The sequence below is a fragment of the Aquarana catesbeiana genome, linkage group LG01 (genome assembly GCF_042186555.1).
Source record: "Aquarana catesbeiana isolate 2022-GZ linkage group LG01, ASM4218655v1, whole genome shotgun sequence".
NCBI classification, from domain to species: Eukaryota; Metazoa; Chordata; class Amphibia; order Anura; family Ranidae; genus Aquarana; species Aquarana catesbeiana.
The window spans coordinates 665,302,050-665,324,663 of record NC_133324.1 but is presented as its reverse complement, the minus strand read 5'-3'; the positions used below and the strand labels follow the sequence as shown (position 1 = coordinate 665,324,663).

Here is a 22,614-nt window from a genome sequence, read left to right as displayed (position 1 = left end):
TTCTTTTTCGTTCATCATCAAAAAAAATTGAACATGTATACCCAGCTTTAGAAAGGCCAATAAGAGGACTTTCAGCCAGTACCTCACTTTAAACATATTAAAGAGGTTGTAAACCTTCCTGGTAAGGTAAGAATAATGCTTACCTATAGGTACTGTAAATATCTCCTAAACATGCGCTGTTTAGGAGATATTTACTGTATACTGCGCAAATGATGTCATCAGCGCATGCGCTCTGAAGGAATGGCTGCCAGTGCTGTTTCTTCAGAAGCATGTGCCATGACCGGCAGAAAGTGATGTCATGAGGCTCCGGCCAGTCACAGAGCCGGTACTGACCCCCCTTCCTCAGTATAGACCCCCTACTAAGTACAGAGCCCCCTCCCTCAGTACAGACACCCTCCCTCAGTATAGACCCCCCACCAAGTATAGCCCCCCCTCCCTCAGTACAGACCCCCCTCCCTCAGTATAGACCTCCCCCTCAGTACAGACCCCCCTCACTAAGTACAGACCCCCTTTCCTCAGTATAGACCCCCAACTAAGTATAGACCCCTTTTCCTCAGTATAGACCCCTCCACTAAGTACTGACCCCCCCCCCTTCCTCAGTATAGACCCCCCTACTAAGTACAGAGCCCTCTCCCTCAGTACAGACCCCCTCTCTCAGTATAGACCTCCCGCTAAGTACAGACTCCCCTTTCTCAGTATAGGCCCTAGGGTTGCCACTTGTCCAGTTTTGACCCAGACAGTACATATTTAGAATGCTGTGCCCGGGTTTCCCTCTGCCTGACTCCTGGACACCAGTGCCGCTGACAGGGGGTACCATGGGGCCTCCTGTAGGGGATACAGAGCCACGGGGAAACTGCAGTGAGCTGTCAGATAGCCTGGGACGCTGTGACCAATCAGAGAATTCCAGAGGCTTAACCATGCCTCCATCATCAGAGGCTGACAGTTCATATGAGTTTCCTGCGGCTCTCTGTTTTCTCCAGCGATTCAGTCATAATAGCAGCGTGGATCGGGAAAATAGGGAAGCGGACTTCACAGACTGACATGCCTACAGCTCTGACATGGATTGTTTTTAAATTTATTAAAAACAATCGCACCAACAACTACCTCTCGTTCTTCTCTCTCCCCCTTATGTTTTGACTCCTCTATAATTGCCCCCTCTGTAATTCCCCCCTCCTCTGTAATTACCCCCCCTCCTTTGTAATTGCCCCCCTCCTCTGTAATTGCCCCTCTGCCCGCCGCTCTGATCCCCCTGCTGTCCGGACCCCCCTGTGTGCTGGGTCCCCATGGTACCCCCTGTCGGCTGCCATGGGGGTATTGGAGGGAGGAGGATTTGTGCTGGTAGGGGAAGAAGATTTGTAATAGGAGGGGAGGGGGATAATGGCACCCCAATCGTGAAGCGAAACTTCTTTTGGGTGACAGGCATCCCACGATTCTGTTTATGTGATTTTGTCGCGATTTGTCGGGGGACAATCACGGCAAAATCGTGCCACGGATGGGGTGCCATGCCGTGCGCCGCTAAAGTGTTCGGGTTTGGCTTGAAGAAAAGGTGGCAACCCTAATAGACCCCCCACTAAGTACAGACCCGCATTCTTCAGTATAGACTCCCACTAAGTACTGAACCCCCTTCCTCAGTATGGACCCCCCCACTAAGTACAGACCCCCTCCCTCAGTACTGACCCTCCTCCCTCAGTACAGACCCACCTCCCTCAGTATAGACCTCCTCCCTCAGTGCAGACCCCCCCATCAGTATAGACACCCCCCTCAGTAAAGACCCCCCCTCAGTGCAGACCCCCCTCCATCAGTGCAGACCCCCATCAGTATAGACACTCCTCATCAGTATAGACCCCTCAGTGCAGACCCCCCATCAGTATAGACCACCCTCAGTGCAGACCCCCATCAGTATAGACAACCCCCCTAAATGCAGACCCCCATCAGTATAGACTTTAACAATGCGCTTATCTGTGATAAGGAAAGGATAGGGACATTTTCCGATAAACTGCATAGAGAGATAAGTGTAGGGTTTGTAGGCATTGGCAGGTCTTTAAAGTAGATGTAAACTCTTACTGAATGTCATGGTGAAAATGCTGTGTATCTTAGAGAAATAAAGGCTAAGCTCACCTTTCCGGTCAGAATTTCAGTTTTCATAATTAGCCTTTTTGAATTTCCTTTCTGCCCAAGCCATCCCAATGGCTTGGGCAGACGCATTTCTCACTTACCTAGTCCATGGCAGTTTTGAAATTTCACCTCTCAATTTAAAAATGAAAAAAAATTATTTCTGAGATCCAACTATCTGTAACATGAGCTTCCAAGAACTTCATATCCCATCATGCACTGCATTACTGCATCACAGAATAGGGTGTGTTTTACCACTCTGGACTGCACCTCCCTAATTTCCATACCACCTCTTTTTGATTTATGCCCACTTTCCTAGTTCTTCCTTTAAGGTGACCATACACCATACAATCTGATTGTACAATTGCCTATCTATCATTAACTATGCAGTGCAAGGGCATGGCTGTTTCAACACAATGTGAATAGATTGTTCAGGTGGGTCTTCCTATTCCATAGCTTTAGTAAATCTAAAGGAAATTGTACAGAGATTGTACAATCAGATTGCATAGTGTATGGCCAGCTTCATACAAGTACATGAGAGAGAGACATTCAGCGGTCAATGCTCTTGTAATCCAGCTTCAGCTCAGGGAGGGAGAGGGCATAAACACACCAATTTCCCTTTTTGGGCCCCATTCACATAATGTAGTTGGATCGCATGTTTTTGATGTGTTTTTCCCGCAACAGGCATAGGGCAGCCCATTGATTTCGATGCGCTGCCCTATGCACAAAAATGCAGCAAAATAGCTTATGGGGCATTTTGGCTCGTTGAGATTTACACATTTTTTATTGCACATTTTTGCACTCGACTCATTACCAATAATGGCATCAAAATCGCAACTAGTTCACTTTATGTGTATAAAGGTGGCCATACACTATACAATTCCATTGTACAATCGCTGTACTATCTCCTTTAGATTTACCAAAACTATAAAATAGGAGGACACACCTATCTATCCAATCACTATGTATCCAATCAGGCAGGCCCTTGCACTACATAGTTGAGGGTAGATCTAATAGACTTCCAGGGACACACTTCTCCTGTTTTCAGTACTACAGCTCTGCTTCACATAGGTTGTTATGTGATCGCTCAGCTCCTGCACATCCTGCCAAATGAACGATCTATGCAAGATGAAGACAACATACAAAATGATCAATCAGTAGAGAAACACACTGGCTGTGTATGCAGGAAAAACAGTGCTCGCTGACAATGTCTGTATTGGAGAAGCAAGAAACTGCAGAGGTGGGTGAGAGCAATGTTCTGGAGGAGGAGGGCATATGCAAGGTGTGTGTTAATGAGGTCAGCTGATGAACTTCTCCCTTAGTTCACAAGCAGTTTTCTCGTCACAAATACAGTATACCAAATATCAGGATGGGTAGCAGAAGGTTCTATAGGAGACTGGAGGCTAAGGTAACACCTGTCTTAAAACATTGAGAAAGCCTTTTCTTTTCTGCAACAGAGGTACATTATTGGTATATTAGTACATAGGGAAGCTGAAATTTAGAAGAACAAAAAGGAGAACTTAGCCTTTAAAGCATTTGTTAACCCCGAAAAAAAAAAAAATAGATTTTCTGGTACCTTAAAGCAGATTACACAGCACAGTGCTTGTGCTGTGTAATCTGTCCCCCTTAGTCTAAACTATAAAAAAAAACCTGAATCTGGCATTTCCTGTATCCCTTCTCTAAACAGACCAGGGAAATCAGGGCAGCTCTGCCCTGATCACCGTGGTCTAATTGCAGCCCTCTGTCATACGTCGTCCTCTCTGCTCTCCTCTCTCCCCCCTCACTCCCCTCCTTCCTGCATGTCAGCTTGTGTCTGTGTCTCCGTCTCTGCCCCTCCGCCGCTTCTAGTAAAATGTAAAATGTTTTTTGCTCACTGCCAGCCCCTCTATGATATCCTGGCAGAGCACACTGCATTATTCTTTTAGAAAAACGAGCGCTGTAAATATCGTTTTAGCGCTGTCTTCAGGCTGGTCATGTGACTCTCGGACGGTTTCCAAGGCTAATGCAGGAGAGGCTGAGCGGCCATGTGATCTCCCCAGCTGTCGTCAGAGGGAGATCACGGCCCCTCTTGCAGTATCCATTCATCGGAGCTGTACAGCGGCCACGAGTCATGTGACCAGCCTGAAGACAGCTCTAAATAGGTATTTACAGCACTCATTTTTCTTTAAGACAGGTACAGTGTGCTCTGCCAGCCTCTAATAAAGAGGCTGGCAGAGTTTAAGTTATATGGGTTAACAAACCCTTTAAGGGATGGGAGGCGGGAAGATTTTTAACTGTTTTCATCTTTTATTAAATTTGAATGCTGCTGATGTCCTACAGCCTCTTTACAGCCTGTCCCTGTCCACATGCACTATAATGATAATAGGTTACTTGTATTTTTTCAATAGGGCATACATAAGACAATACATAAACTACTCAAATAAGCCAAATAAATAAACACAAGATTTTTTTTTGACAGCTATTTAATTTTTTGTCAAGGAAAGAAGCCAGTCGGAGGGCTTTCACTCTTTGCAGGATGGGCCTGTGAATACCAGGCAACTCCTTAGACTTTGCACCCCAGGTCTTGGCCAGAACTAGCACAAATGTAGAGACTCAAGGCAGAGAGAAGGGGGCCAAATGTTGAGAAAGAAGACAGAAGAGAGTTTTTTTTCATTTTAAGGGGTCAATTGATTTGTTGGCAAACGGAAGGAGAAGCAGGAGAGGAGCCAGGGGGTAGAAATGTTGGCAGCAGCAACAGTGAGAATAGCAGGTAAACATTTTTGGCCTTTTCTTAAAGCGTTATTACACCCAAAACCAAAAATATAATATATTGCATATTAAACAGTATTACATTTATATAATGTAATATATTGCAGCCTGCCAATCATTAGATGTGGTGGCTGCATTAGTTTTTTTTTCCCCCGGGTGATTTGGTCACTGATATAGATGAAGGAGCACACCTTATGAGAAGTTACAGCAACTATTTTTTTCTTTTTGGGATAAAGGTTTTCTATAGGTACTGTAAATAAAAGCTGATCATTGTAAGCACCCCTTTCAGCGTTAAATGGTTGGCCCCAGCCCGATAATTGCTAAATCTGCAGAACAGCTTGTTCTCTTGAAAAACAATAGACTTACTGGCCAGAAAATAGAAGAAAGAAAGAAAGCCTAAAAAGGAAAACAAATGAAGCCACCACATCTAAGAATTGGTAAGCTGCAATATAATAAATGTTTTCTTTGGGGTTTGATAACACCTAAAATTAAGCAAATACAGTACAGTATAAAGTAAATGTATTGCTTTTTTTTTGTAACGTCTGCAGTGGGTGTTCGGTAGTCCTCTGTGATACAGAGCTTATTTGTTTTAGGAAAAAGTTGATTCTCAGTCATAAGTTCCCTTTGCTGTGCTGTAGGTGCTCCTTCACATGACATGCATTTGAGGCTAGTACCTCAAATGCGTATTGGGCTGCCCCACAGCCAGTGATACATTTCTGACACCCAGTAGTCCATAGTGTGATTGCATGTTTTAGTTATAGCCTTGCTATCCCTGCCCCTGTTTGCTTGACCAGGGCAGGGGTGGGATGGAAAAAATAAGAAAAGAGGTCACGTTAGTTAAAGTGTTTGTAAAGGAAAAATAATAAGAGAAAAACAAAAACACATGTCATACTTCCCTGCTCTGTGCAATAGTTTTGCACAGAGCAGCCCCAATCCTCCTCTTCTCTGGTCCCCCACAGGCACAGGCACTCTGGTCCCTCCCCCTTGCCAAGTGCCCCATAGCATAAACCCGCATAGATGTCTGTCAAATCGCCCTCAAATTCGGACTGAAATGCCGGTTTGAAATCGTGCGAGTTCGGCTGAAATCATGCGAGTTCGGCTGAACTCACACAATTTCAAACCGGCCCTCAGTGTGAATGTGGGCTCAGACACAGTTGTCACCAGAGCAGGTGTACCCATTAGAGGATTCCCCTCTCCTTCTATAATGATATTCTTAAATGTTAGATTTTCCATCAGTTTTTGTTATGCTACTAATGGTCACCAGGACAAATAGATGTAGTCCAAGTTTGAGGCACTCCCTGCACTATAGCTGCATGGACCAGGCTGTCACCGACAATGTCAGACGTGCTGCTGCAGCTCATACATAATCAGTGCTTCATCTGTTCTCCCTCTCCTTGCCTGCCAGTAAACATGGAACATTTCCAAGGGTGTATGCAGCCACAGAGAGAGCAGAAGAAAGCCTGCCCACCACCAGAAAAACAAAGAAAGCAGTAATACTGCTGCTGTGCAGCCTGGGAAAAGACCAAGCCTGCTGGGAGGAGCAAGGACTATTGGGAGAGGTAGTTGCCAGAGAGACTGTACCTAATGCTGTAAAGTGTTTTGGATCTACAAATCCCAGCATCGCCAGAGCTCTGCAAAGGAGGAAAAAGAACTGTTCCCGAACTTGGGGCAGTCGGAGCACATTGTAGAGCACATATTGTGCAGCAGGCTGCTGTTGGGATGACTTGCTGCAGTGTTGGGGATGCAGAGAGGCAGAGTTGCTGATGTCTTCTGTTCTGTGGGAATGTCATTATTAAGTCTGGTGTCACCGCTTGGTCAAGGAGAGTACATCATAGCAGCTGGCATCGCTTAGCCCTGGACAGAGAGCTGGAGAAGACCAGTCATCATTCTATGTATTAGTAAGAGGCCACTTTGTGTACCCTCTGTACACTATTTAAAGGAATAGCATTTCCAGCGGGACACTATTTAGGAACTTCCACCTGGATTTGAGGCAGTGGCAGCTGGTGCTCAAAATTTTTAGGGGGCAAAAACAAACTGAAAAATACTGAAAAAAAATCAACAATTGCAGCCACTGTGCCATCAAATGCAGCCACTGTGCCCAACAAATGCTGCCACTGTGCCTATCAATTGCAGCTACTGTGCCCATCAATTGCAGCCACTGTGCCCTTTAAACGCTGCCACTGTGCCATCAAATGCTGCCACTGTGCCCATCAAACGCTGCCACTGTGCCATCAAATGCTGCCACTGTGCCCATCAAATGCTGCCACTATGCCATCAAATGTTGCCACTGTGCCCATCAAATGCTACCACTGCCATCAAATGCATGCCAGTGTGTCCATTAAACACTGCCACTGTGCCATCAAGCGCTGCCACTGTGCCATCAAACACTGCTGCTCTGCCCATCAAATGCTGCCACTGTGCCCATCAAATGCTGCCATTCTGCCCATCGAATGCAGCTACTCTGCCCATTGAATGCTGCCACTCTGCCCATCCAATGCTGCCACTCTGCCCATCGAATGCTGTTACTGTGCCATCCAATGCTGCCACTGTGACCCCCCCACCCGCTCGCCGTCTGCCCATGACTTACCCTGTCTCGGTGGGGCAGCGGGTGACGGGGTGAGCGGTGTTCTCCGAGTGGTGTCTTCATTTGTCTCTTCCTGTCCTCTCCTCCCGTCAGGCGTCCAATCACAGCGCCTGTCGTTTCAGCCAATCAGGTGACGGGTAACAGACCCGAGCACCAGAGTGGCGGAGAGGCGGTTCAGTGTTAGGACAGCGAATTTTCATTCGCTGTTCTAACACACCTGTGTGAACACCTTTTTTGGCGCCTATTAGAGCCTATGGCTCTAATCAGGTGCTTCAAAAACACCCCCGTCATTGTAATTCAGGCGCCCAGCGCCCGAAAAAGGGCCGGGGGTGCCTGAATAGGGTGTGGCAGTGGCATCCATGGATAGATTCATGCGATGCAATTTTGGCAATGTCCCTTAGTCAGGACCCCTCTCAGGGTTGGGATTTTGGGTAACAGCTTGTCACTAGTCACCACAGATGCAGCTTGTCACTTGTCACCACAGTTACAGCTTTACACTTGTCACTACAGATACAGCTTGTTGCTTGTCACCACAGATACAGTGTGTCACTTGCCACAACAGATGCAGCTTATCACTTGTCACCACGGGTCTGAAGCGCACTTGTCTCCACAGATGCAGCTTGTCACCACAGATGCAGCGCACTTCTTATAACAGATACAGCTTGTCACTAAGATACAGCGCACTTTGTCACCACCATGCTGCTCTGTATCGGTGATTCCATTCAGTCTCTGCGCCATTTACAGAAGTCCAGCTCTTGTGGAGGCTGAAGGGAAGAAAAAGGCGGAGCCTGGGTGGCAATGAAAGCGGCTGCCAATATAAATGGAGCAGCCAACCGGGCTCCGCCACTTGTTTCTTCCTCACGAGAACTGGTCTTCTGTAAAATGGCGGTGGAGACAATTCACTAGTGCCGGCCCCGGACCTCTAGCTATGGCTCTGGCGAAAAATCTGAGAAAACAATAATTTTCCCACAAAATTTTCCGGGACACGCTAAGACCGGGACAAGGGTCTAAATACCGGGAATGTCCCGGGAAATTTGGGACTGTTGCCAACTATGGGGTAGGCGCTACATAGAGAGAGCAAATCTCCCTAGCAGAAACAGCAATACACACTTCATAGGGGTTCTAATGCTCATTTGGATCAAGGGGCTGCAAAAAAGCAGTTTTATTTACCCAGTCCTCTGTCTCCACAGACTCTCTCCAGGCTGCAAGCTGTTGCTGTGGGGTTGTACTGTACATCTTCTAACCTCATCAAGACCAATGCTGAGCCCTTAGCCCTGCATTGAATGTGAGGACACCAAGGAATAATCCACTGCATTATATGAGGAGTAGAGGAGACTAAGTTAAACTCCTTTTTGTAGCCCCCTAGACCTAAACAAGCATTTTTTACTTTGCAATGCAGGTGCAGTCCTACTGCAAGGGAGGACTTTTAATTTCCCTGGAGATGAGTTTTAAAGTTGAGGTATGGTTACATTTTTTTTGGCAGTGCATTGAAGATTCTCTGAATGGGGGGGGAGGCGGATGAATGAAAGGATCCTCTACTCCAGTAAGATAACGTGTTACATTCTGTGACAACAGGTTTCCTTTTTTTTTTTAATGTATTTTTAATGTTTACTTGTTTATGTGTATAAAACCTTTTCAAATAAAAGTAAAATCTGATTAGGGCTGTATTCACACATGAGCATAGCAAGTTACTGGTGTTTTTATTTGAGAGTTTTTTTAGTGTTTTTAGAAGTGTATTACGAGTGTTTTACAGCTTTAGACGTTTTTGTTTATCCAATAGAAAGTGCTAGGGGGAGGAGAGGGAAAGGAAATTAGGGGTGGAAAGCTGCTGTTTTGGCCATAAAAATGTGCGACAAAGCGCTTGTAAAATGCTCAAATCAAGTGTTTCTATTGAAGTCTATGGGGCCAAAAACGCTTGTATTCTGCCAAAAAGAAGCTCATGTACTTTTTTGAGTGACAGGCGATTTGCTTCAGGCAACAGAATGCTCATCTGTGAACAAGGGCTATTGAAATGAATGGAATTTGGCTTGTTGAGCATTTTAGAGCTACAAGTAGAATATCGCTCAGGTGTGAACAGGAGCCCAAGGGCTAGTTCACACCACAAAAACGTCCTCCAGGTTGGGTTGCGTTTCTGCATGTGCACTTTTGATGCGTGTTTGATGTGTTTCCGGATGCGTTACAGATGCTTTTCTATTTTTTTTTTCTTTCGCTGTACTGGGCTCTAGTGTGTTTTTGTTGCATGTAGGTTAGTTCCGGTGCGTTTTTGATGCGTTTTACCTTGTTCCAGTACAGTTTTGTGTGCAGAACTGTACAGAACTGGAAAGCACTGGAACTGCAAGCACTGGTGGGAACTATGCCATTGAAAACCATGTAACCTTCTTTTTATGCGTCTTGGATGCAGACAAAAGAAAGCACTGGAATGCATGTGGTGTGATCTAACCCTAAAAAAAAAAAGTGACAACAACGCAAGGAGTGTTGTGAATGGAGGAAAGGACTGAAAGAGCTGGGCAGCTGTTGGGACCTTCCTCAGTGCACGTCAATGTAAGAGCCAAAACTATTAACCCTTGCAAAACCAACATTTCAGCACTGTGAATAGGACCGGGCATCATTGGAAAGAAGATTTCTATATTAGCCTGCAGCATGTGGAACCTACTTTTTTTTTTACAAAGAAATTATGTGAGTGCAGCTGTAGCAAAAAATAAAATAAATAAACTTCAGCTTTAGTTGTGATTGTCAGCTCTGTGTCTCATCAAGTAAAGAAATGGTCTTTTGTCATTGATGTGACAACACCATAGAGCTTTCAATAACACTGCAAACCCAGTATTTCTCACAGCCCTGCTAAAACGCAGCATGTCGCGTATTTTTCAGAGAATAATCCATCAGTGCTGTGGTCTGACTACATGCCAGCAGATTACATTGTAAACAGAACCATATTTGTTATAATGAAACCATTTCGCTTACATTAAATGTCACAAACGCATTCACGTCGCCATAAGCCCCACAAACGAAATGATCATATTTGACTTGTTTTTGCAATGACGGTGACATTCCTTCTAAATATAATCCTATCCTATTCATCCATTTGAATTTTTTTTTTTTTGTGGGCTTGTGGCTGTCAAGCACAGAGCACACAGAAAGCTGATCTGATTTAACATTTATCATTAGTTCATGTAAACCAGAGCTGCATTTCTTAGAGGAATTCAGCAATCAGAGCAATATATGTGTATACCTGTACCCAATTAGCAATCTGTGGGGAGCTGGGACCCCCTCTCCTTATATTGGATAACCATATGGTGAGGTATATAAACCACAGCTCTATTAGACATAATTCTGCATTAGAAACATATATTATCAAGCCCTGGCCATCCCACATGGAACTTGTATCTGAGAGACGTCTGATATTCGGAAGAAAAGATTTCCTGTGGAACAGCTGTGCAGACTGTAATTGTTTATAATGCAGGAAAGAGAGAACAATACGATGTGTCTGGGTGTTATGTGTCTCTTATAATGCCTTGCAGATAGTATACCAGAGGAGAGCTCATGCGAGAAGTGCCAGCTTCTCCTGCCTGGGAGGATGCAATAGCTTGTCTTCATCATCATCACCAGGCAACTTTTCAGAAGGGCATCTCTCTTCTCCTCTCCAACTTCTAGAAGTAGCTTGTGGATCAGTTACATGCTTTGTCACTCCTGGAGGTGGGCGGGTGAAATAAACCCCTTTGTGGAATCCTATAAAAAGAAAGGAGCTGAGGTCATTAAAGACCAAAGAGAAAAAGGGGAAGTAGGAAGACTCAGAAACACACAGGGTGTTTGCATAAGTTTTAGTACACTGTGAGCTCTCAGCTGCCTGTAGAATACAGCAGGTCCTGCACATCCCTGGCAGCACTGCACTAAGCAAGACAGACTGTCATTACATGGGACAGCAGAGCTAGGTCTTGTAGCAGCATCTTCATTCATCTGCTCACCTGGCTCAAACTCCAATTGCTGGACTATCTGCCTAAAACATCTGGATCTTCTGTTTCTGGACTCAAACAAGACATCTCATACACCTTGCTCTCCTAAGTGCTTTGGCAACTGTATAGAGAATACCCATATATTTTGACAGCTGTCTGATTGGACTGTGGAGGATCTACTTTTATTTTACTGATGCTTCCAAACATCCGGATCTGTTGTTTCTACAGCAAGTTCTTAATGTTTTGGGTGTGAGTGTAAACTAAGCAGTTGCCATAGTGACTTCTTTGGACATTGGGAGGACTGTTGTGTGTGACTTCTTTTTTTTTAGACTTAGACTGGTGAAGGATGAACATGGTTTTTCTTGGGTGGAATGGAGAGTGCTGCTGTCTGTTACCTCTTCTACTGGCAGTACTGTTGGTGGAGGGGACCCAGATAGACTATTCCAGATCCAAAGCTAACTCAATCAAGTCAATTCTGGTGGTGCAGACTCCAACCCTGGCAACCAACAGGTCTTCCAGCTTCCAGCATGGAGGGTCACACAAGAAAGGGAAAAGCCTTAGCCAGGTAAGAGATGGCTGTCATTACTTATATTTATTGAAGTGATGATGCTTGTATAAGAAAAACAGGCCATTAGGTAGGAAAAGGCAAGTGGGCTTGTTGCCCAAAAACATTCAGTCATGTTCCAGAACTGTCTAGTAGATGTTGGTATATCAAACAAGAACCTAATGAAATAATATTGGCAATAGCCTATATAATGTTAACTGGACAGTTACTAAAATTATCCTATTATTATTTTTTTAATACTCCTTTATTGCACAAGTTGTATACTTAAATATACAGTACATATCATTTACATTTTACTGTATATTTGAGGAAGATTCTATTATTTTTAAATACCCTACTACAGGTATGTTGTTTCTCTTTGCAAATAAAGGTGATAACTTTAGATGCTCACTATGGTCATGTACATTAGGCTGGGCTATTAGTTCTGTTTTTTCAACAGATTTGATAGCAATGGGGTTTATTTACTAAAGCTTGAGAGTGTAAGATCAGTCTCACTTCTGCATAGAAACCAATCAGCTTCCAGGTTTTATTGCCAAAGCTTAATTTAACAAGCTGAGGTTAGAAGCTGATTGGTTTTTATGCAGAAATAAGCCTGATTTTGCACTCTCCAGCTTTGGTAAACAAACCCCACTGATATCAAATCTATCAGCAGTGTAGAGCATGTTGCTTCTCTAAAGATTTGCATGTCTATCTGTTATGCAAGATTCGTAGTCTGATCTACTGCTCTATTGTTGCTTAAGTTATGTGTGTAAGGAGTGTAATAATTGGAGGATTTTAGGATGAATCTGGTCCAGAAATGATCATCATGGTCTTCTGTGTGACTGCAATTGCTCTTTTTTTTTTCCTCACATGCAAACAGTTAAAAAGGATATTGGCCAACAGGTTACAAATTACACTGAGAAAGTTCTTGACATCTTGTTGCCATTATCTTTGTAGAACTACAAGACATAGCATGCCATGCCAACAAATGACCAAGATGGTGTTATCTGTTCTTTTGACTGGCAAAGACTCATTGGATCAACAAATTTGGAAAGTCAGTGATTTCCATCTCCTATGGTTGGCCACATAATATACAATTTTCTTATTCAATTCAGAGTGACCTTCAACTATGTAGTGCAAGTGCCTTCCTGATTGCATACAAATTGAACGTGTTTAGGTTTGACTTCATATTATATGGTTTTGGTAAAGCTAAAGGAAAATTGTATAATGTATGGCCAGCCTATGGCATTTATTTACATGTATTTCATTTTTAATGAACCACTCCTTTTGGTCATTTAAAACCATTTAAGTTTTTTTTTCTGGCAGTGCAAATCTTCCCAAAGCTGTATTTCATTTTTGAGGTTTATTGGAGCATCCCAAAGCAGATTAAGTACAAGTAATAGCTACATCAATTACATCTGAAAGGATGGATTATATTACACTGTGCCCTGTGTTACATCAGTGCACGCTGGGGTTATCTGCGCACTGCCTGTTGAGCTAGACAGTTTAATCCTGGGTTCACAAACAGTTGCCACTCACACTGATTCGCTTGTGGTTTCCATGGGAATGCTGTGATCTTCACTTATTTGTCATATAAAACAATCTTCTTTTCTGTACAACCTTGTTAAGGTACAGGTAAATATGTTACAGTAGGTGTTAGATGTATTTAGAGTCTACAGCTGCTAGCAAACATAATAAGGTAGATTTTACTTAATGGACAATTTCTTACAAATTTTTTTCCAAAATGTTTCCAGAGAATCTAAGAATTTTACCAACACAGAGCTTTAGTTTAGAAATGAAAGCTGTCATAGTATAGCAGCGACTTCTTACTTTCATTAAAATCTTACAAAAAAAAAAACATATAACCAAACTTTTAAAGAGAAAAACACCCCAATATCTTTTCACTTGTGATATGTATTTATTAGTGCAAAAAATGGCTATTATTTATATTAGTGGCATATACAGAATGACAATATATCCACTAAAAGAGTAATAACAAGTAAAATTACATCTATATGATGCACTATGAAGTCTTTAGCCAAATGAACTATACATGTGATTTTAATTAATGGCTTGTAAGAAATGTAACTCCTTATTGATAGTGGTAAAAATTGCAGTACATTGATTTTAACTGAAGTAGTTGTCAGCCAGGGGTTAAATGTCTCTCTAACAAGCGATTTAAATCTCACATGTAGCCCCACACTTCTGCTTGGTTCATTGCAGGGATATAATACCGCACATTAAAGCAAGTCTTTTAAAAAGTCCCATCTGGTGAACAGGTACCCAATGGTCTGATACAGACCAGACTGCTTCTTAACCCATTCTGTGTGATTGGTTTTACTATATTGTATATGGGTGTCTTTTATTATTCCTACCTAGGCAATCCAAAGTGAAATACTGTACATAATTTATGTTGCTTTTTGTTATAAATTCTGCCACTTTGTGTTGTTTTTTGTTGTTTACTATGAAGGGAATGCATTACAGCTGTGCTGTGGCTTAGGTCTTAATGACCCCAAGTTGTGTGGTTTTCAATGCTGCAAGTCTTGTTTTATGTCCTTATTCCCAATGTGTAGCCTCCTGTTCCTCAACAAGATGTGCAGACAGGGAATTCATCGGTTCAGCTCTGGACATCCTAGACAGATATTCCCAGCACCCCATCTTATCACACCAGCCATCTGGCTTCTATTAACATGGTTCTAGCAGATTTTTCCCCTTCAGAATGAGCTAACATAAAACTGCACATCATAAGATAAGTGACATATAATATGTCAAAAGAGAAAAGAACATTGCAAATTCTCCTGAAATAACACATTGGACAGGTTACCTGATATGGCAGCTCATGATAAACATTTGTTATTTATCCAAATAAATCAGCACTAATTACATACATGTGTCCCATGGGTAGGAAGAGGAAAAAAGATACAGATCACAGGATGGTGAATAGCCTATCCCCTTTTCCTATACGCACATAACTAACACATATGGATATGCGTAATTTGTTCTGTGCATCATTAAATACTAATTTGTAACTTTTACTGCTTTACCCAGCCGCTGTAGTTCACAAAATGCTTTGTCTTCATCTCCCAGGCAAGATATCTACCAATTCCTGATTGCCTCAGAAAGCAGATCAGTCATTTTAAATATTCCTATCTTTCTGCTGACTTAAAGGCTTATATTTCAATTTCCCCAGTTAAAAGGATCCAGAAACTGTAGTCTACAGTTTGTCAACCAGTGGTAACTGTTTCATTAGGGGAACTTTTGACATGCCCCAGGAGCACTTCCTCTTTCTGATCTTTTAGCTAGTAAAGCACTGTGTGCAAAACAGGCATCAAACGCTTACAATTTATACTTATAATTAATTTTGGTCTGTGCCCAGTTGGCCACATGTAGGATAGAAACTAATTGAGCTAACTGGATGTGTGGGACCAAGGAGCACTATTTTATTGGGGGTATGTCAGGGCCCATGTGGTGGTTAGGGGAAGCACAGTAGCCTAGTGGTTAGCATTGTAACCCTAAATCATGGAGACCCTGGGTTTCAACCCCGCACAACACTATATGAGATTTATAGGTTCTCACTATGTTTGTGTGGTTTTGTTCAGGTGTTCTGGCTTTTTCCCACACTCAAAATCATAGCGTTTGGTTAATTACCATATAATCAAAACAGTCCTATTATGCGTTTGTATCTGTAAAACTGTGGTAGGAACATAGGAGTTAGGAGGTCATGCTAGTAGGCATTAATAGAAACATCTTCAATATTACAGAGCAAGTCAAGTTTAATGTGACTGACTAATAATAGCATTGCCATGACCTGGATGAATGAAAATCTTTTATAAACATGGGAGCGCAAGTTCTTTCTAGGGCAAACACTGATGGAAACAACTGTTTGTATATGATAAAGTGCTGTGGAATAAGTTAGCGCCATATAAACAAATAAAATACTTGGTACAAATTTGCCGTTACAAAAGAGTATGTAATATAATAAATCTGGGGCTTTCTTTAGTAAATTGAAGTATGCAAACGTTTCTTAGACAATTCCTTTTCTGTTTCCAATAAAGTAATTATGTTAAACTTTTCAGTACTTAAAAGCATGCTGTAATAAATATACTGAGAAAGTAAATTAGACGTAGGTTGAGGACAGGTATTGTACATGTTGTAGAATTATTATCAACAAGCTAAAATTTAAGCAACACTTTCAAACAGCTGGAATGCTGTTTATTTTGTATTGCAGTTTTATGCCATTGTGTATTTTTCCATTGCGAATATTTATTTGGAGTTCATTCTTCACTTTAATTGTATGAAACAAATTTAAGGAAGCTGAAGCTCAACCTAATCCAAAAATATCTCACAGATGGGGATAGTTATTTAAAAGTCCTATGTTAATCAGAATTTTAAAAATAATATTTTTTTTTAAGACTTGGAAATTTAAAGGATTTTGTTGTTACCATCAGAATATTAGAGAATGTTTAATAAGCACAAAAGCAATACATTTATACAAGCAGCCAGCAATCATTATCATTGTTCAAATAATTGATACAGCAACAATTATGATTGGTTGCTATGTGTTATTGCACTTTGCACGCCATCATTGCTCTCAGCCTGTGGCTGTCTAGCTTGTTCAGTTTAATGTCTAGTAGAAAACTATTTTGGATTGAATCCAAGTGTATGGTACTCCAACTCATTAGTGTAATACTTAAAAGGAATCTGTCTTCAGAATTGTATTTAATTATATATTTGTTTAACCAGAACTCCATTTTTCTCTCTGTGGATGTTCATTTACATAATCTAGTTATTCACTCTGAAAATTATGACATGCATTTAAAGTAAACAGTGGTATGTGAGCAGCAGTGTATTTGTACAATTTAGTTTGAGAATGTAAAGTGATTGTAAAGTCTTGTTTTTTTCCTATAAAAATAACAAACATGTTATACTTACCAGCTCTGTTGCAATGGATTTGCAGATCCTCCTCTTCTCAGGTCCCTCTTCTGTGCTCCTGGTCCCTCCCTCCTGTTCAGTGCCCCCACAGCAAGCTGCTTGCTATGGGGGCACCTGAGCCAATCACAGCTCCCTTTGTCCATTCAGACATAAAGCCCTGAACCAGCCCGCCCCCTCTCTCCCCTATTTGGCTATCTGACTTTAATTGACAGAAGCGGCAGCCAATGGTGTGCTGCTGTGTCTCAGCCAATCAGGAGGGAGAATCTCAGATGGCTGAGACACTCATGGACATCGCTGGACAGAGAGGGACCTCAGGTAAGTGTTAGGGGAACTGAGGGGGGCTGCTGCACACAGATGGCTCTTTATCTTAATGCATAGAATGCATTAAGATTAAAAAAACTTCTGCCTTTACAACCACTTTAAGGCAAAACTTTTTTTTTTTTTGGATAGGGTAAGGGGGGCTATAAACCTTGTTAGGTTTTTGTAAACCTTGTCACAGATGACACAATGAATTTTTCCTTGACTTCTTGTTCCATAGCCACAACAGGAAGTGAAACGAAATCCCTGATTTTCACTAGATTCACCCGAACTAGTGTCCCCGTTGGAAGATTTCCATTCAATTCCTGTTCTAGTGACCACTCAAAATTTGGGATGCTCTTTCACTTTCTTTTGGGGGTAATGGACACAAACACAAATAGATAGGGTGGATCTCAATGATCAGGGACACAGACAACAATAAAAACCTGAGAGGTGTTCTCAACCCTCTCCAATCTATCTAAAATTAAAAAAATAAGTTGTGTCTTCAGTTATACTTTAAGTTTGTATATTGCCAGCAAACTTTGGAAAAATCTCAGCATTTATAAGAGATTGTCAGTATGGAAAAGGGTAAATCGAGTAACACAACACAATATTTGCTTGCAGGTTTTCACATATTGACTTCCTACATTTTTCAGGGACTCCAACAATGCAATAGTCTCTGACTAAATGCCCTGCTATTGCAAAGTCAAAAGATGGTATCACACTCTTCTTTTTTAAACTGTCCTGTAAACGAATAATTGGGCAGTCTAGCTGCAAAAAAGTGGCACTTCGTTATGGTCAGTTTTCAGTCAATATATGGTCAATGTTTTCATAGTTATGTATATATACAGAATTTCAAGGGAAGTTAGTGTCAGAGCTTAGTGAATGTGGTGAAGTTTCACTTTGCAACGAAAACCCAATCACATGCAAGGAAGATAAATAAAACTGCATTTTTGCTTGCACATGATTGGATGATGGATGTCAGCCGAGATACAACTTATTCACTAATCTCCCATGCAGATTTCCTTGCAAAGTGTAACTTCCTTTCAAACTGAGCAGCTTATTTGCCTATAGAAAATAAATCAACACCAGTGGCTCACAACATGATAGTTGCTAGAAAATTGCAGCCTCCAAAATGTGAATTGCTTGGTAGTCCTGCTGATCCTCTGACATTAAATGTGTATATATAGCCAAAACATTTTTTTCCATTTTGGGTAGCGTAGGAAAGTGCTAAAATTATTGACAGTTTATTTTTTGCTGTCTGGGTACCATTGGAGAAATTCCCAGTCCTGTCCTAGAAGCACAACTGGATGTTAGAGGAAATTCCCTCTTAAGGCCTGTACACACGATCTGACTTTTTGACAACAAACATGCAAATTAGCTGTTTTAAGGCAACATCCGACTGTGTGTACGCTCTATCGGAAAAACTTTTTCGGTTTTCATCAGACAAAAGTTCGCTCTGCAAACAGACAAACTTTTCGGCAACAAAAGTCCGATGAAGCAAAGTCTGATCGCGTATACAGAAAACCATAGGACTTTAGTCCAAAGTACAAACACGCATGCTCAGAACCAATGCAAAAGATCAGACAACAATACAGAAGTTTACCAAAGAGTGGCGGTAAAGAGCAGAAAAACCACGTGATTTGGTGAAAGTTGGCTAAAAAAGTCCTGCCATGTGTATGCTTAATAAGTTGACGGCCAACGCCCTTTGTACAAAAATCCATGGGAAAGTTTGTACAAAGTCCGATCGTGTGTATGAGGCTTTAGATAGTTCTTGATGGAATAGGTGGATTGGAATATGTCCCCATTCTTGCCTTTCACTTCTGTTCTGGGGAAAACCCTGTTCTTTATTGGATGTGAAGACACAAAGGGACAGTCTACAAGTTGAAGTGCAGGGGAGTGCCGACTGCTGGAGCAGTGGGGATCAGATAAGTAAAACTGCTTTTTCTGTTGCCCTAGACCAAGAGCATCCAAACTTTCTAAGCAAAGAGCCAGTTCACTGTCCTTCAAACTTTAGGCAGACTGTGGCCATCAGGAGTGGAAAATGTCCTGGTATCAGTGGGAATAAGCAATGCCCCATCTTTGGTGTCAGTAAATGGAATTGTGCCTCATCATTGGACCCCACTGTTGGCGTCGTTGCTAGAAATTGTACCCTATCATTAGTGTTAGTGGGAGGAACCCCTGCTAGTGTCAGTAGATGAAATAGTGCCCTAAGGGCCGAGTAAAAGCAAGCAAAGGGCCACATCTGGCCCCTGGGCCACAGTTTGGAGACCACTGCTCTAGGCACTGTAAGGGAGGATTTTTGCCATCCCTGGAGATTGGCTTTAAGTGCAGACAGTGAAGTAAGAACTTCCTTTTTGCACATTTGTTCTGGGTCAGTGACTCAGTGAGCATAGAAGTCATTATTAGAACAGCAAAGGGACAGCCAGGCAACTAAATGAGAGGTCAGCAATAACAGCCTCTGCATTGCTGTCAGCATGTTTGCCTTGTGTTGGTCCATTCCTGTTGGTGATTTCTGTATTGTGAATATAGGTTGGAATATGTTGTTATTGTATTCAAGGCTATTCCCTTTGTAGGTTTATGTTGAGGAATTTTGCTGCGTTTTTTTTGACCAATGTATCTGTAATCGTGCTTGTGCACTAGTTTACTTAAGGTATATGCTTCATGGTTCTTTGAAAACACATACAATAAAATGGTAATTACACACCTATTTTATAAATGACATATACAGTATCAGCAATCAATTTAATATGACAAATATGATGCACCATTTTAACTGTGTTTGCAGTTATGATTTAGTAACTTCAAGATAAAGTAGAACTACAGCTAAAACTTTTTTGTACTTTTGAGTTAAAATTAATAAAGATTTAAACTGCCATTCGATTTTTTTGTCTATGAAGTTTTCTCTTCATTTTCTGTGTGGTCAACATTAAATCTTTCTAACAAAGATACATACAGGAATAAAATCAGATTTGGATGAATAGGAAAGGGTTAGAATCTATATAATAGGTTACAGGTCATATATGATCCCCCTGGGGAGGTTCATTTTCTGTATGATCAGTGATTCCTGTATGTATCTTTGTTAGAAAGATTTAATCAGTGGATATTAAAGGCAAACTCCACCGTGTGTACCATGTTACACCCATATTTAGCATGTAACATGGTGCAAGTGGGACCCCCTCATCCCCAAACTGCTCCCCACAAAGGTGTTGCTCCTCTGCAGCATCTGTTACATTTGAAATTGCTGCGGTTGTGCAGGTTTCTATGCAAAAGAATAATAAATGTAAATTTTTTTTATCCGGCAGATATATGTGCATTTATTATTTTTCTGTAAAAGGTGGACTTAGCCTTTAAATGAGGTAATATCACCTCAATGGGAAAATAGACAGAGATAAAAACACTTTATCTAAAACAAATGTTTTAAATTCCTTTTTCATGGCACTACTTTAAATATACAGTAGGCATATGAAGTCACTGTCAAGTGATATCCCTGTAAAAGAAATTCATTGATCACAATTTCTGTTTAAAATGTCCACAAAGCATAACCAAGTTAGAGTTTTACAAACTGCAATCATTTTGGTTAAAAACCAAATCAAGGATATTAGTAACTCTTCCTCTCATCCAGCTCCAAATAACCTAAAAAAAAAACAAAATCGAAATGATGATACTTATGTTATGTTTACTCCCTGGGGTCCTTCTTTAGGTGTCCACATCATTGCCTGCTTGATATGTATACCTCCTATTGGTGGAGGCAACACTGCCAGAGGCCTGGTCCTCTCTCATAGGCTCCAGAGCAAGGAGAACTTACAAGAGCAGTGAGGGGACTGGTGCCCAAGAAGATAACAGGGAGGGGAAAATGTTTGGTCCTCAGGGCAGGAAATCATAGAGGAAACTGTGACATTGACCCATTACATTGCAGGATGGCTTAGGAAGGGGTGTTTGGAATAAAAACTGTACGGCAACTGATGCATAATGCATTATATAAATTTCATTTTTGCCTGGAGTTGGGTTTTAAAATATTATGTTTTAGCTGCAAATGAACATCCCATTGTATGTTAACTGGTTTTATTTGGTGGCTGCTTCTAGCTCCTTTTGAAGCAGTAAGTTGATTTTAAACTGAACAGGAATTCCTTCTAAAGAAATGCAATTATACAGTTGAAGACCAGGCTTTTTCTGGCACTTTTTGTTCACATGCAACATCTAGGTTTTTTTTTCTAGAAAGTTACCTAGAACCCCCAAACATTATATATTTTTAAAAGCAGATGCCCTAGAGAATAATTTGGTGGGGCCAGGAGAGCTCACAGGGGCAGGGAGAAGACTGGTCCCCAAGAAGATAACAGGCAGGGAAAATTGTTTGATCCCCAGGGCAGGAAATTAGCTTGTATCATAGAGGAAACTGTGACTTTGACCCATTACACTGCATGATGGCTTTGGCAGGAGTGTTTAGAATCAAAACTCTAAGGTAATTGATACATAATGCATTATTTAAATTTCATTTTTGCCTGGAGCTGGGTTTTAAAGTACCATGTTGTTGCTAAAAATGAACATTCCATTGCACAGAAATTACGTATGCTAACTGGTTTTATTTAGTGATTTTAAACTGAACAGGAATTCCTTCTAAAGAGATGTGATTAAAAAAACAATTGTAAAAAAGTATGCAAATTTTTATAGTGTAACTGTGTCATTTTTATAGTGTACTGGCAAGAATGTCAAAATATACTAAGCCTCTTCCTGTATATATTGGTAATCACAGTTTTTAAGTGTGAATTTTGTTTTTGCTTCAGAATCTAAATCCTAAAGACAGTGCTGTCAAACAATTTCGGTGATGGTTTCATATTCCATTGACGAGGGGGAAACCTTCAGCATGAAAGAAAGTGTGAATGTCAGATTACAAGCCTTTTCTTCTGGCTGCTCTCATAGCAGCTGCTGGCCATTCTTATGCGAGGAAGAAATAGTAAATTAATTGTTTCACTTCTTGAAATGTCATTGCAGTTAAGGCATCTTCCCACGAGAGCCTATTCTCCAGTAAATACAGCGCACTGTCTTTCTCCTTGGTATAAATACATTGGTGAAAACCAAGTGGAGATGTGACATTTAAGACTATCAGGATCAGGTATTTTCCTTCAGGGCTAACAGGAATAAAGTCATTGGAAAAAAAAGAGGAAATCTAAGAGGTGTTCTGGTCTAAAACATGATTTTGCCAATGATGAAAGGGCAAAGGGATAGATTACTTTTAGGCAGACATTATTAGCACCTTCAATGCATTCTTCTCCTGAGAACTATAACACTAGGACACATTGCAAATGTTTCAATAGGAAACCTTGACTGGTATCTGCTACTGCTACTGGGTGGTACCCTGTTGTGGTAGCTCAAAGAGTTCATTTTGGTTCTTAGAATACAATACATTGTCATTTGTTATAAAAGGAAGGAATGGCCATTGTGAAGAC

General features: G+C 41.4%; 1 protein-coding gene across 1 annotated transcript in view; it reads left to right on the top strand.

Moving 5' to 3' along the window:
• The first annotated feature begins 11,037 nt into the window (after nucleotides 1-11,037).
• DKK2 (dickkopf WNT signaling pathway inhibitor 2) overlaps nucleotides 11,038-22,614 on the top strand; it is a 154,941-nt gene continuing 143,364 nt past the window's right edge. Inside the window, exon 1 of the mRNA XM_073602017.1 lies at nucleotides 11,038-11,959. Within this exon, the coding sequence (XP_073458118.1) occupies nucleotides 11,741-11,959 (219 nt within the window). The 5' untranslated portion in view covers nucleotides 11,038-11,740. The remainder of the gene's footprint in view (nucleotides 11,960-22,614) is intronic.